Raw genomic sequence first — 24017 nt, 5'->3', positions numbered from 1 at the left:
AAAAGAATCATTAGGAGGGAAAAGATGAAATATGAAAGCAAGCTAGCAAACTATCAAAGTGGATAGTTTTTAAAGTATGTAAAAAATAAAAGCGAGATGACAGTGGATATAGGACTGCTAGAAAATGAGGCTGGTGAAATAATGTTGGGTGCCAAGGAGATGGCGGGTGAACTGAGTGAGTATTTTGCATCAGACTTCACTGTGGAAGACATTGGCAGGGTACTTGATATTGAAGGGTGTGAAGGAGGAGAAATGAGTGCAGTTACTGTTAAAAAGGAGAAGGTGCTCAAAAAGCTGAAAGACCTAAGGGTACATAAAACACCCGGACAAGATGAACTGTACCCTTGGGTTCTGAAAGAGGTTGTGGTAGAAATTGTTGAGGTATTTAGTAATGATCTTTCAAAAATTATTGGACTCTGACGTGATGCCAGAGGACTGGAAAATTGCAAACATTACTCCACTCTTTAAGAAAGTAAATTGGAAGGTGGTGTAAGCAGGGATGATAGCAGAGCAGCAATGGTGAGAGTTACTGGGAGAAGTGAGGAAAGTGCAGGATAGATGTATTCCAAAAACAATGAAATACTCAAATGGCAAAATTGTACAACCATGGCTGACAAGGGAAGTCAAAGCTTTGGTCCACAATACTGTGCTGAACACTGGTTACCCATAGCCCTCTAAGATGCCTAAGGGCATGCACCAGCTGGACACTGAGGAGATAAGGTCCCTTTCATTCTGATACGGAGTGAAGTACGTTTGTAGATAGATAAATCATGCCCACTAAGCAACTTTCATGCAGTTTGTAACCCCAGCAAAGCTGTGTACTTTCTTCCTCTGAAGATCTCTGGCAAGGGAGTTGGAAACATAGTTAACTCTCTTTGAAGAGGGAATTCAGTCACTCCATTTACATCACAGTGGACGGCAGGTGACAATATACTGAAAATTACCCTATCTTCAGTTGAGCACAAGTCCCAAGGATAAGGATACATTACCATGGGCCACCCCTACATCCTCTGGCAGTGAGGTCCCTGGACTGTTCTGAGGTTGTTCTGAACCAGCTGCTAAATTTCAGTGAGTAGGCTCTTCTGGAAATTCAAATGCCTCACTGAAGTCAAGGTGGGAACATTCCTCCTCAAATATTCCATGACTCTGTAAGTAGTACATGACCTCATGCTTAGTGATCTGCTTCCTTTCTTCATCCAGCTACTTATTCAACTCTGTGTTCCCTCTGTTCATTCTCCTAATGTTGATCGAACACATGCAGAAGACAGTCGTGAACATCTGCTTTTTCCATTCTTTGAGGAGATTACAAGTAGGATTGATAATGGGGATGCAGTGGGTGTTGTACATTTGGATTTTCAAAAGGCTTTGACAAGGTGTCATGCACAAGGCCTCTTACCAAGTTGAGTCCATGGTATTACAGGAAGTTGCTGCATGTTTACAGCTTTGGCTGATTGATAGGAGGCAGCGAGTGGGAATAAAAGGATCCTTTTCTGGTTGGCTGCTAGTGAGTAGTTGCGTACTCCAGGAGTCGGTGCTGGGACTGCTTTTTATGCTGTATATCAATTTAGATTTAGATGATGGAATAGATGGCTTTGTTGCCAAGTTTGCAGATAATACAAAGATTGTTGGAGGGGCTGGTGGTGTTATGGAACAGGTAGGCTACAGAAGGACTTAGATTAGGAGAATGGGCAAGATGGTGACAAATGAAATACAATGTTGGAAAATGCATGGTTATGCACTTTGGTAGTAGAAATAAATATGCAGACTATTTTCTAAATGGGGAGAAAATTGAAAAATCTGAGAAGCAAAGGGATTTGGGAGTCCTTGTACAGAACAACCTCAAGTTTAACATGCAGGTAGGGTCAGTGGTGAGGAACACAAATGCAATGTTAGCATTCATTTCGAGAGGTCTCGAATATAAGAGCAGGGATTTAATGCTGAGGTTTTGTAAGGCACTGATGAGGCCTGCCCTTGACTATTGTGAATAATTTTGGGCTCCTCATCTAAGAAAAGTTGTGCTGGCATTGAGAAGGGTTCAGAGGAGGTTCACAAGGATGATTGCAGGAATGAAAGGGTTATCGTACAAGGAACATTTGATAGCTTTGAGTCTGTACTCGCTAGAAATTAGAGGGATGAGGGGAGATCTCATTGAAACCTTTCGAATGTTGAAAGCCCTAGGCAGAGTAAATGTGGAAAGGATGTTTCCCATGGTGGAGGAGTCAGGGACAAGAAGGTGCAGCCTCTGGATAGAGGAGCGTCCATTTAAAACAGAGATGCGGAGAAATTTCTTTAGGCAGAGGGTGGTGAATTTGTGGAATTTATTACCACAGGCAGTGGGGAGGTCAGCTCGTTGGGTCTATTGCAGTCAGTGCTTGATGAGCCTTGATTGGCCATGGTATCAAAGGTGATGGGGAGAAAGCTGTGGAGTGGGACTGAGGACAGGAAAAAAGGATCAGCCATGACTGAATGGCAGAGCAGATTCAACGAGCCAAGTGGCCTGATTCTGCTCTTATGTCTTATGGTCTTATTTCTGCTTGCCAAAATTGTGCCTTAAGAAGTGAACTATTTCCTGAAAATTACAAGATGGTCTGAAACTTATTTATTCAACAATGTAGTACCAGGATACTCTCATTACCTCTAGTTAACAAACAAATCTTATAAATCATCATGTATTATAATAGGTATGATTTATCTGGTGTCCAGAAATAATCTGTAAATAAATTTTGCTCGGCATCTCGGTCTTTCTTAATTAATTTGTGTACATGTATTCAAATGTGAAAATCAGTAACTTAACTTTGTAATATATGTCATTTTATAATAATTTAAATTAGTTAAATTTAAATTAACTAAATTAATGTACTAATATCTTCATTAAATTGTATCTTAAAAAGGTGTTTGGAAAATGTAAGTATTCACTTTGAGTAAACATTTCAGATATTGGATCAACTGTAGCTTTTTTCTTGAATTTTCAAGAGAATATTTTTACATTTTACAGTCACAAATAAATTGTAGAAAATTACGTATCTTTCACTGCTACTAGAAGTTCTAATACATAGCCTGGGAATAAAATATAGGAATATAGGAAGGGTATAGTTGCCTGATGAAAGTTGCCTGTTCTGTATTCCATGCATTTAATTGTTAAAATATTTCAATTAATATATATTTTTTAAGTTTATTGGAGGATGGTACTTCTACATTCAAACTTATAAGGCTCTTAAGCATAAAACTGCCAATATGGAAGTGCTCATCATTCTGGCTACTACCACTGCATATCTGTACTCCTGTGTAATACTGATTGTGGCCATCGCTGAAAGCGCAGAACAAAGTCCAGTGACTTTCTTTGATACTCCACCAATGCTGTTTGTCTTCATTGCCTTGGGGAGATGGCTGGAGCATATAGCAAAGGTAATTCTTCATTCAGACAATTTACTGGGTAAAATTGTTTCCAGTTGAAAATTTTGCTTAGTTGTTATTCAGTGTGTAAACCACAATGAACCTTTACCCCATTTGGTTACCTTAAATTTTACTTCTTGCTCTTCTGAAGCCATTAATGGATTATATGATTTTATTGTTGCTGATCTTGGCTTTTAAGATGCCAAAATGACTATTACTAGTGATATTCTTGACAGTAAATATTATTAACGTTTCGGTTTGCAGAAGCTAGCAAGACCATAAAGTTCTTATTCTTGGAATTATTTATGTCCTAATATGGGTAATTAAATCGTGCGAGTGTTCCCTGATTTTTTTTTCTCTCTACTTAATTCAAAGACACAAATCCAGTGGGAGAATTCTAACTTCTAATTTCTTATCAGTTTATTTTATTTTTCCTGACTAACAGAAAAACATAAGGTGGTCTGGTCTTTGTGGTGCATTAGATGAACCTGTTATTCCTGTTATTTTATTCTGATGGTCATCACTTTGGAAAGCTACTCACTTTCAATGTATGCTGGTATAAATTATTGAAATGCAGCCTCCTGCCAGCCAACCAGCACACTGTACATTCATTACCAATACCATGTAGCTATATTATGCCCGTCGTGCTCTCGAATTGGCAATTCTCTTGAGGCAGGAAAGTAAAAAATTCAGATAGAAGAAATTGGTAAATAGATAAATTTGTTTATTATTTTGACATATTCTGAGTTACAATAAAAAGCATTGCTTTGAATGCCATCCATACAGATCATTTCATTGCATCAGTGCACTGAGGTGGTATAAAGAGAAAAAAAATGCGAAATGAAATGTTAGAATTACAGAGAAAATGCAGTGCAGGCAGACAATAACATGCAAGACCACAATAAAATCAATTGAGGTCAAGTCCATCTTATTATACTGCTAATCATTCAACAGTCCTATAGAAGCAGTCCTTGAGTCTGGTACTTTGTGCTTTCAGTCTTTTGGGTTGTCTGCCTGATTGAATGGGGGATAAGAGAGAATGCCCAGAATGAGTAAAGTCTTTGATTATGTGGCTGCTTTACTTAGACAGAGAGAAGAATAGACAGAAACCATGGAGAAAGGGCTGGTTTCTGTGATGTGCTGAGCTATGTCCACAATTCTTTGCAGTTTCTGCAGTCTTTGTTAGAGCAATTTTATTGTCAAACTTGGATATGCCTGGTAATTGATCAAAATAGGTACCAAAGGCAAGAAAGGCATGTCTTGGAGAGATTTTAATAGGAAATAAGGAGAGATTTGGGAATGAGGTGGGGGGGGGGTGTGCAAGTGGATGATATAAACAAATACAATTATCTTATGATAACATCACAGTTTCCTGTATTGTAGAGTAAGACTTCTGAAGCATTGGCTAAACTGCTTTCCCTTCAAGCTACAGAGGCTACAGTGATAGCACTGGGACCAGACAACTCAATAATGGGGTAAATTATCAATTTGATTCCAAACTGTTGCAAAGGCTTTTTATAATCTAGAATGTTACAGTCTTACTTTCATTGTTTTAACACTTTTATTCCTCTCTGGCTACACCACCCAATGCATAGCATTCAATGTGTTTGTGCACTAATTAGTCAATTTGCACAGGCTATTTCAACTTCGTTATGTAGGCTAACTGGAAACTGTAAACGAATGATAGCTGTTGAGTCATGATACAATTTCCCATACTCTCATGTATATGATAGGAAAGTGGCTAGTTTCAATGCTTCCCCCCAGTAATAACCAAGATAATTTGTTTAGGGCTGTTGGATTCTGGTGCTTGTATTCAAGGTTCTTGTAGAAATTATGAACAAGGCATCAAACTTGCTGCTTCACAATTAAGAGTTGATTGAACAAAGGGAACAGGGAAAGAAGAGTGACAGGGGGTGTACTACTTAAAGAAGGTGCCTAGCCTAAGCAACTACTTTTATGCCCATAGAGATCAGAAAAATTCCATTCTAATCTGGAGATAATAATAATCCAGTTACTTAGTCAAATACTGCAATTAAAATGTTAACCAATGAGAAAATCACTTACTCACTTAATGCAGAGCTTCCAGAACTTTCCAGTTGTTACACTTTGTATGAGTGCTAGAGGTATATTAAACTGTTATGCAGATAAAGACTACTTAAATACAAGCAGATAATTATTAAGCTGCAAAAAAAATGACAATCTGTTGGATCCAACAATCCTCTCTGATTCTAAAACTTGCATTTAGAACCATTACATCTGTAAATTCAGAGGCAGAAAAATGTGGTAGCTACATTAGATTTGAAATAATCAAAAGACTACATAGGTTATGAAATATCATAGGGTATATATTCTTCAAAGTATTTATATGATTATGTCATAGTTAGGCAAATTAGTAGGCACACTTATGCGAGTATGAACTATTCTGTTAATGATTGCCATTAAACAAGTAAAAAATATTAAATTATGATAAAACATTTTAGAATGACTATTATGACTTGTAATATTGAGTAACCCCAGCTTCTGAGACTTGAATGAATCCAATCAAAGAAATCCCATCCGTCATCTTGATGTATTTTAGCTGCTTCTTTATGAATATGGTCTGCTAAATTAGTTATGCCTTCAGACTCACCAGGTATATAGCACTCCTTATCTATAACTGGACATGTCCTGTTAACTGCTAAGAGAAATTCTAATGTCATAGGATTTTGAAGGACCATCTTATGCATGGCAACCATTTCTTTTGTTTCTTTTCCAAAAGTTTCAGAAGGGTCATTGCTTATTGTTTCTAATGCTACAGCAATGTTTTTAATCTCTCTTGTACTCCTTGCAACACCGTATTCATGTACATATTCTGCATGGAGAATGGTGACCAGTGGTGTTCCGCAGGGATCTGTTCTGGGACCCCTCCACTTTGTGATTTTTATAATGGCCTGGATAAGGAAGTATAAGGGTGGGTTAGTAAGTTTGCTGAGACACAAAAGTTGGAGTGCCGTGGATAGTCTGGAGGGTTGTCACAGGTTACAGCGGGACATTGATAGGATGCAGAACTGGTCTGATAAGTGGCAGATGGAGTTCAACCCGGATAAGTATGAAGTGGCTCATTTCGGTAGGTCAAATTTGAAGACAGAATATAATATTAATGGTAAGATTCTTAGCAGTGTGGAGGATCGGTGAGATCCATAGGACACTCAAAGCTTGACAGGTTGACAGTGTTGCTAAGAAGGCATATGGTGTGTTGGTCCTCATCTACTGTGGGACTGAGTTCAAGAGCCATGAGGTAATGTTACAGCTATATAAGACCTTGCTCAGACCCCACTTAGAGTACTGTATTCAGTTGTGGTCACCTTATTACAGGAAGGATGTGGACGCTATAGAGAGAGTGCAGTGGAGATTTACAAGGATGTTGCCTTATGAGAATAGGTTGAGTGAACTTGGCCTTTTCTCCTTGGAGCGACAGAGGATGAGAGGAGACCTGATAGAGGTGTATAAGATGATGAGAGGCATTGATAGTGTGGATAGCCAGAGGCTTTTTCCCAGGGGTGAAATGGCTAACACAAAGAGGCATAGTTTTAAGGTGCTTGGAAGTACTTTGTAGGTACAAGGGGGATGTCAGAGGTAAGTTTTTCACACAGAGAGTGGTGGGTGCATGGAATGCACTGCCAGCATAGGTGGTAGAGGTGGATACAAAGGATCTTTTAAGAGATCCTTAGATATGTACATTGAGCTTAGAAAAATAGAAGGCTATGTGGTAGAGAAATTCTAGGTAGCTTCTAGAATAGGTTACATAGTTGGCACAACATTGTGGGCTGAAGGGCCTGTAATGTGCTGTAGATTTTCTGTGTTCTATAAAATGGGAATAAAATTGATGTAAAACAATCTCCTTCTGAAATGAGTAGTTTACTTCTAAATCAGGAGGTAAATGTAAGGTATGTGTATGTATCATGGCAGAAAAAACATACCCTTAATAAAAAGATCCTAACCAATTACGTGGAAGAGAGATGTTGGCTCCATTTCCCCACATAAAGTACATATTGTTCTTTGAACATTTAGTTTCTTATTGTTTGACAGGAGTTTTGTTGAATTATAATATTTCTGATCATTAATAATACAAGTATACATTATGAGTCATGTAAACTGGTACATTATGAGTGGGGGAAATTGGCAAAAATATAACAACAAATAATATTATAATAAACTTAAGAATGTTCAGTAGTTGTCAACGCATGAAGTCTTCTGGCTGGTTAGTGATTTACTCACTGTAGCCCAGCAGCATAGGCACTTTGAGCAAGAGGTTACCAGCACATTAACTATGGTGCTTATTGTCCTTGTCAGATACCACTTTAGCTCGCTTGCAGTGGCAGGCATGTATCCACTTACTTTTACTTTTTACCTTCCAACTTCCATTGAGTTGGCAATTAACAGCACTTGATAAGGACCTTCCCACCAGCTCCTTATGCATTTTTTTAAAATTAGGATCCACTCACCAGGAATCAGGCTGTGTCCTCTTCCTGTTGTATCTTCTCAAGCTGCAGAAATGTATTGAGAGGCAGACTGTACAGCTTGAATTAATTTCACATTATAGTTAACTAATCTGTTTGCCAGAATGTATGTATCAGCCTCTCTGAGATTGAGACCTCCTGGCAGTAACATAAAATGCTCTGTTACTACCTCAAATGGATTTAGCTTAGTTGACTTGTTTGGGGTTGCTCTGATACTACACAGACCATAGGAAGAGCTGTAACCCACAGCACACCTTCCTCTCGATACTTAATCAGTCATTGTTTGATGGTTCCATTCATTTATTCAACTTGGCCTGATAACTCTGCAATGTGACAGTGAAAAGACCATTCAGTGTTCATTGGTCGATATTATTCCGGACAAATGCTCCACATGAAATGTGTTCCTTGGTCAGAGTCAAGGTGACATGGCAATCCCTATCTAGGAATATTGTTCTCGGTCAGAGTTTTTGTTGTGGGTGTGGCAGTGGCTTTCTGTGCTGCAATAGCTTCCACCCATCTTGAAAACTTGTTTACTGTTACCAGTATTTCTGAGTATCCTTGACACGTTGATAAAGATATGTAGTCCATTTGCAAGTGGGGCAGGAACATTTAATTGTAATTTTTCCAGTGCTTCAGGATTTGTTTTTTGGCTTAAACATTTTTCAGGCTAGTGCACTGAACTTTAGATCCAATTGCCATTAGGAGAATCTTTTGCAGTCCAATGTGTCCTAGGGAATGTACTTGCTGTGCCAGATAAGGAAACAACATATAGTTGGGGCTACTGGTCCAGGACTAGTGCCATATTTCATGTATGTTTATCTGTGATACAGAGTTCAACTTTGTTTCCATAATTCCACTTGTAAGGTTCACTGCATGTGTTCTTGATACTTATTTTAATTTTTTTTTATTCCCTCCCATGTGTTTTTTTTGCAATTTCTTCCACAGGTGCATTTCTATGGTTTTCCTTTGTAGCCATTTTGGAGTAACTTACATTTTAGTACAGCAAATTCTGATGGCAATCCATAAGTTCTTGAATAAGTTGGACATTTTAATTCAGGTTCCAACAGCTGTAAGAAATCCTCTTTGTCTCCATAGGTTTCCAAAGTCATGAACAACTCCAAAAGTATTTTGAGAATCAGTGTAGATATTAGCTGATCTTTCTTCTGCCAACTTTCAGGCTTCAATCATAGCTTTTAGTTCTGGTTGTTGCATAGAGGCACCAAGAGCCATGCTTCCTGATGCCAGCACTTCAGTTCCAGAAATCACCATTTGGATTCCTCAATCATTGAGGAGCCATCAGTGTATAGAATCAAATCATCGACAGAGTAATAACCAACAGGACGCTGTCAGTCTCCATGTTCTTGAATTAAAACTACGATCATGTGTTTCTCATTGACTTGCAGGGTGAATTGTCTGCCTGTATCAGGGGTTCTTAATGCAGCATCACCTTTAAAGTTTTAAACACTTTCAGTTGCTCTTCATTAAGAATCACAGGGTCTTTTGAGCACTTACTGTCCTTCAGCAGATTGTTGAGTGATTGAGCAATAGTTGATGGATCTGCCACTAGCCTGTCAATACACTGATTAACAAAATCAGTAGCACCATTTTCTGGAACTTAATATATACCTTCTTGTTCTTAATAAATTTCACATTGCTGGTATTTTTTGTCTGGAATGTTTCATTCATTTTATCAAACTGAGATATCTTACTTGAGTAAAAGTTCTTAGTAAGTTTCACGACTTTGGCCATTGTTTTTATTCGATCTTGATCACTTTGAGATCTCAGAAAATTAATACATTGTAACCATTTAGCAAATAGATTGCTCCATCACCCAAATAGATAGCAAACATGTTAGTTCAACAAACAAACAGATTGCGACCAAATAGATTTATACAACCGCTATTTTCAGCAGGTATCAAAATAGATGGCTGTGCAACCAAAATAGATTGTAATTGAATAGATTAGGACAAAATAGATTGCAACCAATATTACTACAGCTGTTTCTCCTTTTTCAATAGCAACACAGCAATTTCCAATCCTGATTTCCATCTGATATTCGAAGCCAAAACTTTTCTTTCAGAAAAGAAGTTCTCACCCCATTTATTGAGCGCTAAAAATTCCCATTTCTTTGTCCTTAAATGTAACAATTTTAAAACTCCAGAATATCCTGCTAACTATGCCAAAATTGTTGGATTCTGGAGTTCTAATCCAAACTTCTTTAGAAATCAATAATGAGGTGTAAAACCTGTTGTTTCATAATCATTTTACTAAAAGTTGATAGAACAAAGAGGACAGGAATAGAACAGAGACAGGGAGGCTTACTACTTGAAAAAGAGAGGATCTGAAGATTATGCCTAGCATAAAACAGCTACATCTATATCCATGGAGATAAGAGAGATTCCACTCTAATCTATAGATAATAATCTAATTAGGATGTATTTAGTCAATACTGCAGTAAAAAGTTAACCAATGAGAAAGACACTTTAATGCAGAGCTTTCTGGGCTTTCCAGTGGTTATACTTTACACTAGAGGCATATTGAATTTTTATGCATATAAAGATGACCTAAAATACAACTGGATAATTAATTGTTAAACTGCAAGGAAAATGACAATGAAACAGTTGAATCCAACAGGGTATATAGGAAAAACAGATATATTCTTCAATTTGAACTTTGAACTAGATATTCAATGGGATTATAATTCTTGGTTGCAATTTCCACTAGTAACTTTGGATGATTTTTTTTTTGAAATGTGAAAATCGCTATCCCTATTGCCTGGGGGCATATAAAATGCAAAACATTCAATAAACTGAAAACAGTAAATAAACTGCTTTGCTTAATGATGACTTTTCAAACAAAGCCTCTATACATATGACCTCTAGTTGGTGTCGCACCCCACCTTTCTCCCCACTTTGTATTCCTCTGTCAAATATCCCCTATTCTCCTATGCCAAAGGAAAGAAGTCTTAACCTATTCAACCTTGCCCAATAACTCAGGTCTTCAAGTCCTGGCAACATCTGCTGTGTACCATTTCAATCTTAGTATTATCTTTTCTGTAGATTAATACTGAAATACTCCAAATTTGGCCTCATCAACATCTTATACAACTTCAACATAACATTCCAACTCCTGTGCTCAATACTCTGCTTTATGAAGGTCATGTGTCAAAGGCTCTCTTTATCTACCTGTGATGCCTTTATTCTACCAAATTCTTCTCTGTCCTACCATTCACTGTGTAAGTCATACCCTGATTTGTCCTCTCAAAGTAGAACCTCTTGATCGTCTTCCCAAGCAGGACTTTGCATAAGCCTTACTTAAGTCCAGGTAGACAATGTCCGCTGCATTTCCTTCATCAACTTTTCCAGTAGCATCCTTGAAAAATTCTATAAGATTGGTTAGATCATAAGACCATAGATATAGGAGCAGCATTAGGCCATTTGGTCCATCGAGTCTGCTCTGCCATTTCATCAGGGCTGATCTATTTCTGACTCAGCCCCCAATCTCCTGTCTTTTCCCCATAACCCTTCATGCCCTTATTAATTAAGAACCTATCAACCTCTGCCTTAAATATACCCAATGATTTGGGCTCCACAGCTGTCTGTTGCAATGAATTCCACAGATTCTCCACTCTCTGGCTAAAGAAATTCCTCCTCATCCTCCATTCTAAATGGATGTTCCTTTGGTCTGAGGTTGTGTCCTCATGTTCTAGACTCTCCCACTATAGGAAACATCCACTGTATCGAGGTCTTTCATCATTCTGAATTCCAGTGGGTACAGGCTCAGAGCCATCAATCAGTGATCATATGTCAACTCTTTCATACCCAGAATCATTCTCGTGAACCTCCTTTGAAACCTCATCTACTGTCAGAACATGTTTCTTAGATAAGGGACCTAAAACTGCTCACAATACTGGAAGTGAGACCTTAGCAGTGCCTTATAAAGCCCCAGTCCTCTCAAAATGAATGCTAACATTGCATTTGCCTTCCTCACCACCAACTCAACCTTTAGGGAATCCTGCACGAGAACTCCAAAATCCCTTTACTCTGGATTTTTGAATTTTCTCTCCAGTTAGAAAATAGTTCACGTTATTATTTCTTCTACAAAAGTGCATGACTGTGCACTTTCTGACACTGTATTCCTTCTGCCATTTCTTTGCCTGTTCTCCTAATTGGTCTGAGTCCTTCTACAGCCTCTCTACTTCTCAACACTACCTGCCCCTCCTGCTATCTTCATATCGTCTCCAAACTTTGCATCAAAGCCACCAATTCCATCATCCAAATCATTGACATAGAACATAAAAAGAATCGACCCCAACATAGACCCCTGTGGAACACCACTTGTCATTAGCAGCCAACCAGAAAAGGCTCCCTTTATTTCCAATTTTTGCCTCCTGCCACTCAGCCATTGTTTTATCCATGCTAGAACCTTTCCTGTAACATATGGGCTCGTAATTTGTTAAGGAGTTTCATGTGTGGCACCTTGTCAAAGCCTTCTGAAAATCCAAGTACACAACACCTACTGATTCTCCTTTGTCTATCATGTTGTTACTTCTTCAAAGAATTCCAACAGATTTATCACACAAAATTTTCCCTGAAGGATACCATGTTGACTTCGGCCTATTTTATCATGTGCATCCAAGTACCCCAAAACCATATCCTTAACAATCAACTCCAACATCTTGCCAACCACTGAGGTTACACTAACTGGCCTATAATTCCCTTTCTTCTGCCTGTCTCTCTTTTTGAGTGGAGTGACATGTTCAAATTTCTTTTCCTCAGGAACCATGCCAGAATCTAGAGATCCTTGAAAGATCAATAGTAATATCTCCACAATTTCTCCAGCCTCTCTTTCAGAACCTTGGGGTGTAGACCATAGGATCCAGATGATTTATCTACTTTCAGACCTAGACATGACCTACCACACACAAAGTTATGTTGACTATCCCGAAGCAGTCCTTGGCTATCCAAATACTTATATATCCAGTTCCTTAGAATACCTTCCAATACTTTACCCATTACTGATGTCAGGATCACCAGCCTGTAAGTTTCTTGCATATTCTTAGAGCCTTTCTTGAACAATGGAACAACATTAGCTATCCTCTAGTCCACCTGCTCCTCACCTGTGTCTAAGAATATTTTAAGTATCTCTGCTTGGGTCCCTGCACTAGCCTCCAACAGGTTCTGAGGGAACACCTTGTTAGGCCCTGGGGATTTACTCACCCTAATTTGCCTGAAGACAGCAAGCACCTCCTCCTTAGTAATCTGTATACAGTCCATGACCTCACTGCTGTTTTGGCTCAGTTCTACAGCCTCTGGACCATTTCCTCAGTAAATACAGATACGAAAAATCCATTTAAGATTCCTCCCCCTCCCCCCACCATCTCTTTTGGCTCCATGCATAGCTGGCCACATTGATCTTCAACTGGAGCATGTTGTACTTTGCTATCCTTTTGCTCTTAGTACACCTATAGAAACTTCATCTTGACTGCCAGTGCAAACTTATGCCTTCTTTGAGCCTTCATGATTTCCCTGTTAAGTGGGTTTTTTGCATTTCTTGTACTCCTCAAGCACCCATTTGCTCCTTGCTTCCTATATCTGTCATACACCTCCTTTACTTAGCCAGCGCTTGAATATCCCCCAAAAGCCTAAAGTGTTTCTTCATCTGATGTAGAATCAGTCAATCACATAAAACTAATTTATGTTTTTAAACTTATTTGGTAGGGAGTTGGGAACCAGAATGCAGAGACTCAGGATAGGACAGATGATTTATAAAACAAAGCAAAGGTAGCATACAGTCAGACAGTTGGGAAGGGCAGGCAGATGATAAGACAAAATTGCAGCCAGTAGGGTGAGTATGAGTCATTAAGGATGCAGAATCAAAATGGGTAGCAAATACAGTACTCAAAGTGTTATATCTCAATGCACGGAGTATAAAAAATAAGGTGGGTGATCTTGTCGCACTATTGCAGACTGTCGGGTATGATGTTTTGTCCATCACTGAACCATGGCTGAAGGATGGTGTAGTTGGGAGCTGAATGTCCACAGTTACACATTGTATCAGAGGAATAGGAAGGTAGGCAGAAGGCATGGCATGGTTCTTCTGATAAAGAATGGCATCAAATCATTAGAAAGATGTGATATAGGATGAGAAGATGTTGAATCCATGTAGGTTGAGTTAAGAAACTGCAAGGGTAAAAAGACCCTGACAGCAGTTATATATAGGCCTCCAAACAGTAGCTGGGTTGTGGACTACAGAATACAATGGACAAATAGAAAAGGCATGTCAAAAGGGCAATGTTATGATAGTCATGGGAGAATTTAACGTGCAGATAGGTTGGGAAAATCAGCTTGGTAATTGATCTCAAGAGAGTGAATATGGTTAATGCCTACAAGGTGGCATTTTAGAGCAGTTTGTCATTGAGCCTACTAGGGGATCAGCTATACTGAATTGAGTGTTATGTAATGAACCGGAAGCAATTAGGGAGCTTAAGTTCAAGAACCCCTTAGGAGGCAGTGATCACAATATGATTGAGTTCAATTCGAAATTTGATAGGGAGAAAATATAGTCTGACCTAGCAGTATTTCAGTGGAGTAAAGGAAGTTACAGTGGTATGAGAGAGGAATTGGCCAAAGTAAATTGGAAGGAGATGCTGGCAGGGATGACAGTACAGCAGCAATGGTGTGCTTTCTGGGGAAAATGAGGAAAGTGCAGAATTGACATCACTCCACTCTTTAAGAAGGAGGAAAGCAGCAGAAAGGAAATTATAGACTGGTTAGCCTGACCTCAGTGGTTGGGAAGATGTTGGAGTCAATTGTTAAGGTTGAGGTTATGAAGTATTTGTTGTCACAGGACAAGGTAGGACAAAGTCAGCATGGTATCCTTAAGGGAAAATCTTGCCTGGCGAACCTGTTAGAATTCTTTGACAAGATTACATGTAGGATAGATAAAAGGGATGCAGTGGATGTTGTAAATTTGGATTTTCAGAAGGCCTTTGACAAGATACCACACGTGAAGCTGCTTACCAAGTTAAGAGCCCATGATATCACAGGAAAGTTATTGCCATGGTTGGAGCATTGGCTGATTGGTAGCAGGCAGCCAGTGGGAATAAGAGGATCCTTTTCTAATTGGCTGCCAGTGAGTAGTTGTGTTCCACAGGCGTCGGTGCTGGGATCGCTTCTTCTTATGCCATATATCAATGATTTAGATGATGAAATAGATGGCTTTGTTGCCAGGTTTGCAGATAATATGAAGATTGGTGGAGGGGCAAGTAATGTTGAGGAAACAGCAAGGCTGCAGAAGGACAGGGACAGATGAGGAGAATGGGCAAAACGGCAAATGAAATACAATATTGGAAAATGCAATGTTGGGGGATTTCATTAAAACCTTTTGAATGTTGAAAGGCCTAGACAGAATATATATGAAAAGGATGTTTCCCATGGTTGGGTAGTCTAGGACAAGAGGACACAGCCTCAGGATAAGGGCTGTCCATTTCAAACAAAGATGTGGAGAAATTTCTTTAGCCAGAGGGTGATGAATTTGTGGAATTTGTAACCACAGACAGCTGTAGAGGGCAGGTCATTGAGTGTATTTAAGGAGGAGATTGATAGGTTCTTGATTGGCCATGATGTGAAAGGTTACAGGTTGAAGGCTGGGGTGTGGAACTGAGGAGGGGAAAAAAAGAATCAGCCATGATTAAATGGCGGAGTAGACTCGATGGGCCAAATGACCTAATTCTGCTCCTATGTCTTATAGTCGTATACACCTCTGTTTTTGAAGTCCAGGAAACATTTCTATAGTCGGATTTACTTGTGTTATATTAATCATTTGTTTTATCCCGCAAGTCTTTTGTATTTGATAATGGTAGTGAAAATTACATAGTTTATATCAGAAATTACAATTTTCAGAACATTCTGCAAACTGCTATCTCCAAGCATAAATATTCTCCTTGATTTTGATTCTTTTAGTGAGGAGCAAGTAGCTGTGGATTTAGTCCAAAGAGGTGATATTATAAAGATTGTTCCTGGTGGCAAATTTCCTGTTGATGGAAAAGTATTGGAAGGTTCCTCTATGGCAGACGAATCTCTCATTACTGGTATGTTTTTTTTTTATTCACTGGGCTTACAGTGTTTCTTTCTGTGTCATTTAAAGATGTCATAATATTGACTGTCATAAAACAAATACCTAAACAATTAAAAGCAATTTAGTGGGGATTTAAATTTTCAGAATCTAGGTTTTGCAGGCAAGGCCACCATTTGTTGCCCAGTCCTAGCAGTTTTTTGAGGAATTAGTACTGAGCTGCCTTATTATTTATTGTAGACTCTCTGATGAAGAAACTCCTATAGAATTGTTGGGAAGAGACTTTCATGATCTGGGGCAAGCAATAAAGAAGGAATGTTGATATATTTCCAAGTCAGAGTGGTGTGCTATTTGGAGTTAGTAGAGTTCCTATGCATATGCTGGTGGTAGAGATCACGGTACTGATGGAGCAGTCCAGCAAATAGAGCTAGTACATTTTGCAGGTGTTTCATATTGCTGCCAACATGCCAGTAGTTGGGGTCAGTGGTACCAATTGCTGAGTTTGGTATTGAGAGTACATAGCACACCAAGACACCAGCCTTGCAAGTGTAAGGGCTTTCTTCTTTTATGTTACTGCGAAGGCTAACAAAATGGCTTCTTTGTTATAATTAAAATGGCTTTTCTGTAATAACTGCGCTGTAGGGTGTTCTCTCTCCCTCTCTCCCCCTCTGCCCCTCTCCCTCCCCCTTCCCTCCCTTCTCTCTCCCCCCCCCCTTGTTTGGGTTATGTTATTGATAAGAGAAGGAACGAACCAATTGGGATAGATGTTATTCTTTCTTGTGTGTCTGTAAGCTATTGTTTCGCGGGATTTTGGCGCAGAAGGCAGATAGGGACAGATTGAGGAGACACGATGCTGTAAGCTGGGCGGCAGGACCGACCCTGAGCGGGAGTCCGAGGCCCAGGGTCTTAGGAGAGGAGACGAAGACAGACTCATGTGGAGTGTCTGGTCAACCACTGTGGTTGGTCCCAGGTGGCGGGTCGAGGGGGTCGGAGGGGATCAAATGGTGGACAGAAGACTCCGTTACTTGAGCTCCAACTGTTTGTGCATGAAGTGGTTGAACTTTGATAAGTTTGGCGCCTTTTATTTTCCTTTTATATTTTATCTCTATTAATTACGTAGTTCCAGTAAGATCTATAAAGTGTAATCATTTAATTGCATATGGTGTATTGTCTGTTATTTGGTGGGGTGGGGTATATCACACAGCATCCACACAAACTTGATTACACATTTTGGCGGGGCCGAAGGCTGCTCCCCCTAGACAAAAGCGAGTTGAGTGTGCCCGAGGCTTACCGGGGGCTACACAGGATATTCAACTCAACTTTATTAACTTCCTTGTACAGTATGTGAATTCCTCACATGTGGGAGTCGCTAACTGAGTGGTGCAGGAACAACACTATTAACTACTACTACATCAATCAACCAGACCATTTTGTTCTGGATGGTGAGAGTTGTTGGATCTACAAGTGGATCATGCACCATGCTCAGGCTTTATAAATGATGAACAGGCTCCAGGGTATCAGTTTGTGACCTGCTATTGTAACCGAAGAAGTGAAGGTTCTCTTCAATAGAGTCTGTTACAGAATGTTTATAGTTTAGAACTCAAATAATACACTGAGTATCTGTGTTTCAGCTGGTTATTCTTTCTCTAGATCATACTTACTGTCACCTAAAACCTAAGGTCTAAACCTTGCTGCATGCAGCTATGGAATCGTTCATTTACTGAGGAGTTGTAAGTGGAGTTGAACATTGCGCAATTATCAGGTACATACCTACTTATGACTTAATTATGGGAAGAAGTAGCTGAAGGTTGTTGAAGCTAGTACATTGACTTGAGATATCCCTACGACGATATCCTGAGGCTCAGATGATTGATCTCTCACAACTCTAACCACCAGTCAAAAGAATCATCTTCACTGTAGAAAATAAAATGTTTTGTACTCTCATTTTAAAATGTTATGCAGTATTGTACCATAAAGAGCAGTAAACAGATTTAGTTTTTTTACTGTTTACTGCTCCTTATGATATTTTATGATATTTAGAATTTTTAAATGTCATTATATTTTACAGAATGTTTTTCATGTGCCTAAGACTTCTGCACAATACTGTATAACATTTTAAAATGAGAGTACAAAACATTTTATTTTCTACAGTATCAATTAAAACTGCATCAATTCTCTTAGGTACACTCATGCAGTTTTATAAGAAAATTGGCTGGTAGGTGTTCCAAGCATCTTGGAGAACTTGCCTTAGTTTTTCTCCAGACTTTGGCTGTCTCATTTGCTTCTGTCTCTCCAGGTAATCTTAGACAGCCTTGATGATGTTGAGATCAGGGCTCTGTGGAGCCCATACCATCTGTTGCAGAACTTTTTGTTCTTTTCACTTTCATAAAGATAGTTCTTTATACCCGTGGCCATGTGCTTTTGGTCATTATCCTGTTGCAGAATGAAGTTGGTACTGATCAAACGCCCCCATGGTAGTATTGTCTGATGAATAAGAATCCGCTAGTACTTCTCAGCATTGAAGATTCTACTATTTCTAACCAGATCACCAACTCCATTTGCAGAAATGCAGCCTCAAACCTACAGGGAACCTCCACTGTGCCTCACTGTTGGCTGCAGGCATCCATTCATACAGTGCTCTCCAGCACTTCTACAGATAAACTGCCTCCTGTTTGAGTCAAAAATTTCTAATTTTCATTTGTCAGTCCAGAGTCCTTGCTGCCATTGTTCAGCACACCAGTCCTTGTGTTTTTGTGTGAAGGTGTGAAAGCTTTGTTTCCACTTTGGAGGAATGGCTTTTTGGCAGCAACTGTTTCAAGATGCATGCATTAGGATGCTCTTTATTAACAGCAGCTTGGCATTCAATACCATCATCGCTTCAAAACTAATGAAAATTCAAGACCTTGTGGAATTGGATCCTCGATTTCCTCACTTATCGTAGTTAATTCAGGTTGGCAACAATATCTCCTCCACAATCTCTATCAGCACAGGTGCACCACAAGGCTGTATGCTTAGCCCCCTGCTCTACTAGCTTTACACTTATCAGTGTGTGACTAAGCACAGCTCTAATGCTCTCAAGTTTGTACGCTGGTTTGAATGTTCAAGTTGGGGTGGCCTTACATTGATTCTATTACGGTTATTCCAGTGGCTTCTGTGAGTTCGAATCTGATAGCAGTGCTGGACTTCTATCAAATTGGAAAGAATGTCTCATCAGTTGCATTCAATTTCCATGGCCAACCACTGCATTTCTGGTTTTCAACCTTGCTCATTTCTTTGTGCTTCTTCAAAAGAGCTTGGACAGCACATCTTGAAACTCCTGTCTGCTGCAAAATTTCTGCTAGGGAGAGACCTTACAGATGCAGGTTGACCATCTTGTGCCTTGTTGCCATGCTTACTGTTGCCATGATGTGAGAATTGATCATTTGAAGGTTAAACTATCATATCTGCTACACCTCCATCTTTTAGTTTGGTTGTCCATCACCCAGTTTGATTGCTTCTGCACCCGTTTCTGTTTCAATTAATCAGTTTAGTTCATTCAACTCATTATGTCATTCTTCATTAGCATCCTGTTAGTAACCTTTGTTCAATCATGCACTGGGCTATATACCTACAACATAATCAAGTTTTTATTTAAAATATTTATTATTTAATATGCTTTCTTTAACAAAATACAAGAATTTCTCTAACATTTAATTTTTTGGAGAATGAATGCTTGGAAATCTAAAATTTGCTCTTTTATACTGACACCCTAATGCAGAAGACAAAAAAAATCTAAAACAAAATTTATATAAAAATCTAGGCTGACTAAGACTTTTGCATAGTACTGTAACTTCGACCTCCAAGTAATGAGATTTGTACATGCACTTCGTTACACCATTGTGCCATCCTGGGCCAATTGCTTGTTCAGTTTTTTTTTAGTAATTTGATTTTCTGAACGCAAAAGATTACGCTAAGTTTTCCAAAGTAGATGATATCTAGTCTACATAATGGGAATATTGTACATACCATTTTAAAATTTGTAAATCTCAGTGATGGCTTTGGAATAGTACCTCGCATTTTACCATATTTAACACTCTAGATTCTTCAATTATTCTACCTGTGGGAATTGATGTTCACAGCAGAGTACATTATCTGCTCATCCTACTCAATTGTTTTAAGCATACACAGAGCTCATAGTTATTTGGATACATATCAATCTACAGAATTATTCAATGAATTGGTCCCTAAGTAGAATGTATTTATTTTGTAGACTTGAATAAACACTTCAAAATTTCAGGAATTTCGGTAACCATTGCCTTTATCCTCTATTGTCAAATGTACTCTCTACTCTTATACCCAGAAGGTTCACACTAGGTAATTTAGTGTATAAGGCTGGCTCCATTCTCAGTCCCAAAGTTGAAAGAAATTACGGTAGCGTAGCGGTTAGCATGACGCAATTACTGCTCAGAATGTCGGATTTTGGAGTTCAATTCTGATGTCATCTGTAAGGAGTCTGTACGTTCCCCCCATGGAATGTGTGGGTTTTCTCCGGGTGCTCCAGTTTCCTCCCACAGTCCAAATTAGTAGGTTAATTGGTCTTTGTAAATTATCCTGTGATTAGGCTAGGGTTAAATAGGTGAGTTGCTGGGCGATGTAGCTCGAAGGGATAGAAGGGCCTATTCCGCACTATATCTCTAAATAAAATAAAATAAATGACAGCCACCACATCATACCCCTGACTTAGCTACTGTCAAAGCTGCATCAAATTAAGTTTCTAACATCAGAAACATTAAAAAAAAGTTCCGAAACCATTAAAATATGCAAACTACTGAATTGTTTTCAAAAATTATTAAATATACAATCCAATAACTGTTGTGCAAGATAGGCAAGGGATTTTGAGATTGGAGAGAAAAGGCTTTGCTGAGATCATAAGGTAAGTGTATGGTGACTATTGACTTTTGTATGAAGAAGAAACTCCTGATCACCAACATTTGTATTACCCATTTGACCCATCTGTTCCACCTTGTGTTATCTGTATAATTTAATTTAGGTGGTACTCCAGATAAACATATTTTATTATTAACAATTTTACTTTCTTCTATAAGATCAGCTTGAAGGTGTGAGTCCCAAGTGTCTGAATCTTTATAAAATGTATTGGTTCTCTCTCAAAGCAGATTATTACATAGCTAACCTATGTTCAGCATAGTTTATATTATTGTTTTGACTTCGTATTTTGCTGAAGTATACTAAGTATAGAAGTCAAACTACAAATTTATGCTCTCCATGATTACTTCATGGTTTTGTTTTTCAGGAGAGCCTATGCCAGTTGTAAAAGGAGTAGGAAGTATAGTGATTGCTGGTTCTATTAATATACAGGGGGCTCTGCTGATTCAAGCTACCCATGTGGGTTCAGACACAACCTTGTCACAGATCATTAAACTAGTAGAAGAAGCACAGACATCAAAGGTAAATCTGACACCTTTGTGCTATGAAGTTGAAGTCTTGTACGAAACACTGTCAGGAGCAACACTGTCAGGTTCAATCCTGACTTCTAACTGTATAATATTTGCAAGTACTCTTTGTGAATTTTGTAAATAACTTGGATCAGAAAATTGAATGTTGGGTTAATAGGTTTGCAGACGGATAGTGTAGAAATATGTGTGAAGGTTATAATAGAACATAGGCAGGATACAGAGCTGGGCTGAGAAGAGTCAGATGGAGTTCAAACCAGAAACGTATAAAGTGATACACTTTGGAAGATTGAACTTGAAGGCAAAGGGCAAGATTAATGGCAGGATTCTTAGCTGTGTGGAAGTACAGAGGTATCTTCAATCCAAATCCCCATAGGTATCTCTAAGTTTACTTCTGGGCTTTGACAAGAATCTGCAGATTGGTGGTGATATGCTAATAAGGTTTATAGATTATGTTGACGTAGTTTTACTATTAGACTTGATGTTTACTACCATGTGCTATATACTGTCAACAAAAACTTTCTTAAATCAAAAAATATCTGAACAATATCTTTTTCATAAGTGGTTTGATTAAAAGCTATTGCACAGAATCAGGGGACTTTAGGTAACATTGACGATTATCTGAGAAGTAATGAAATCAATGCATAAAGTATTTAAAAACTATTCTCGTCCAGAATGGCATTAATAATTTGACAATGAATGAAGGAGGTATGTTAAAGATAAAACAAATAAATTAAACTGGTTTCCATAGATTTTTTTTCCATACACGAGTACAATTTTTAAAGTTCAACTTAGTTTATAAATTTTAAATACAATATATCTTGACTTTTTAGGCTCCCATTCAACAGCTTGCAGATAAACTAAGTGGATATTTTGTTCCCTTTATTGTTCTCATGTCTTTGATTACACTCGCTGTCTGGATTATCATTGGTTTTGTTAATTTTGACATCATGAAAAAGAACTTGGCAGTAAGTAAAAATGGGGTTTTAACTTTTTTTCTGTCATTTGTTTTGGGGTTTTTCTTCTGTTTCATGGATGTCTGTGAAGAGTAAGAACTTCAGCTTGTATATTGTATACATTCTCTAATATTAAATGGAACTATTGAACCATTGAACTGCGTGTATATCAAAGTCAACAAAATAATACTCTAGCCATCATAAGAGAAGCAGCTTCTTGATTGATTTTTTTTATCACAATATTCCTTACAAGCAAGTAGAGAATTAGATCTTGGAGAAATTATCCTAGTCGTCTAGACTTACTTGATTGCCAAATAAAACACAGATGTTAAAAAATTTGCATGATCCTTCAAAGCCTTTAATGTCTCTGAGTGGTACATCACTGAGAGCTTGTACTTGAAATCTCCTATGCCAATCCCAGGAAGGAAGTTAATTAGTATAAGATGGTGTCAACTAAATATTTTTGCTAGTTATTACCTGTTTCAATAATGTTTTTTCAAACAGGTGGTAAGTTTTCTAACAGTTTCAGTATCAGAACCAGATTCACCCACCACTTTGTCATACCAAATTGCATCACATCTAATTCTTACTCTGTTCATTCTTTAAATTGTTGACCAAGTTACTAGCTTTCTCTCTCAGAGGCATAATCTATTGGTTTTGGTTTCCAGTCCAAACAGCTGAGAATCTTTTCATATTTTAACAGTGTTACTGCTTATGCAACTTATCTTGGTAAAACTTAAAGGTGTTTTTAAGTGTCTAAGTCACAGAATTATAATAAAAAGCTGTTATACAAATGCTTCACACAATATCAACATTACTTAGCAAGGCTAAGACTTGAAAAGGATGTTGCATCAGTTGACATTTGGACATGCCTCTACTCTACCTTTAGATGAGATAAAGTAACTTGAAGTGGTTTGCTGCCGAATAATGTAATAACAAATATTACAAATTGAGGTCTTACATTCCTTATTGTGGCACTGTAATAATGCAGTGTTCACTGAATTGATGTTAACTGAACCATTGGCGTAAGTATTAATTTGATGTGTTTGCATATGATACAAAAACTAAGGGGTAGAGCGTAAAGGGAAAGACATTGAAAAGTATAGAGGAACAAAAGGAACTTGGAGTATACATCCACAGAGCTTTAAAAAGTAGATACAGTAATGTGTTTTACGAAGGCATACCAGATTCCTTCCTTTGTTAATTGAGCCACAGAATTTAATAGCAAGGAAAGTAGGCCAGTATTTTTTAGACAGTCTTTGTTAGCTGCAGATTGCATATAGTATACAGTTGTACATTCAGTAAAGATATGATTGCACTGAGGAAGGCGTTACTCAGATGTTGTCAAGACTTAAAACTTCACCTATGTAGAAAAATTAGAAAGCTGGCATAATTTTCTTACGGGCTGAGTAAAACTATTTTTGACGTGTATAAAATAAGGTAACAAGACAGAATAAATTAGAAGAACTTGTATTGCTTTCAGATATGAAGAACATTGCATTGCAATGGCCACAGAATTAACTTCGGCACAAAACTACTGTGCCGCGCCAGTGGCTTTTGGGATCAGCTAGTGAAGGAAGCCATTGAAATAGAACGAGAGAAAAAGAATTTTAACAAAGATGAAGGTCTAGTTCTAAGTAAGA

At 38.3% G+C, this 24017-nt stretch overlaps 1 protein-coding gene across 9 annotated transcripts in view; it reads left to right on the top strand.

The window, feature by feature from the left end:
- Positions 1-24017, top strand: part of LOC140200088 (copper-transporting ATPase 2-like) — a 74372-nt gene that overhangs the window by 25406 nt on the left and 24949 nt on the right. For 7 of the 9 annotated variants that reach the window (XM_072262835.1, XM_072262838.1, XM_072262834.1 and 4 more), the window contains 5 exons: positions 3172-3405; positions 4777-4868; positions 15857-15984; positions 21259-21413; positions 22252-22386. In XM_072262835.1, the coding sequence (XP_072118936.1) occupies positions 3172-3405; positions 4777-4868; positions 15857-15984; positions 21259-21413; positions 22252-22386 (744 nt within the window). The remainder of the gene's footprint in view (positions 1-3171; positions 3406-4776; positions 4869-15856; positions 15985-21258; positions 21414-22251; positions 22387-24017) is intronic. The other 2 variants (XM_072262839.1, XM_072262843.1) reach the window with 2 other exon arrangements.

This window comes from Mobula birostris, chromosome 7 (assembly GCF_030028105.1).
Source record: "Mobula birostris isolate sMobBir1 chromosome 7, sMobBir1.hap1, whole genome shotgun sequence".
NCBI classification, from domain to species: domain Eukaryota; kingdom Metazoa; phylum Chordata; class Chondrichthyes; order Myliobatiformes; family Myliobatidae; genus Mobula; species Mobula birostris.
This window is presented reverse-complemented; position numbering and strand designations above follow the sequence as displayed.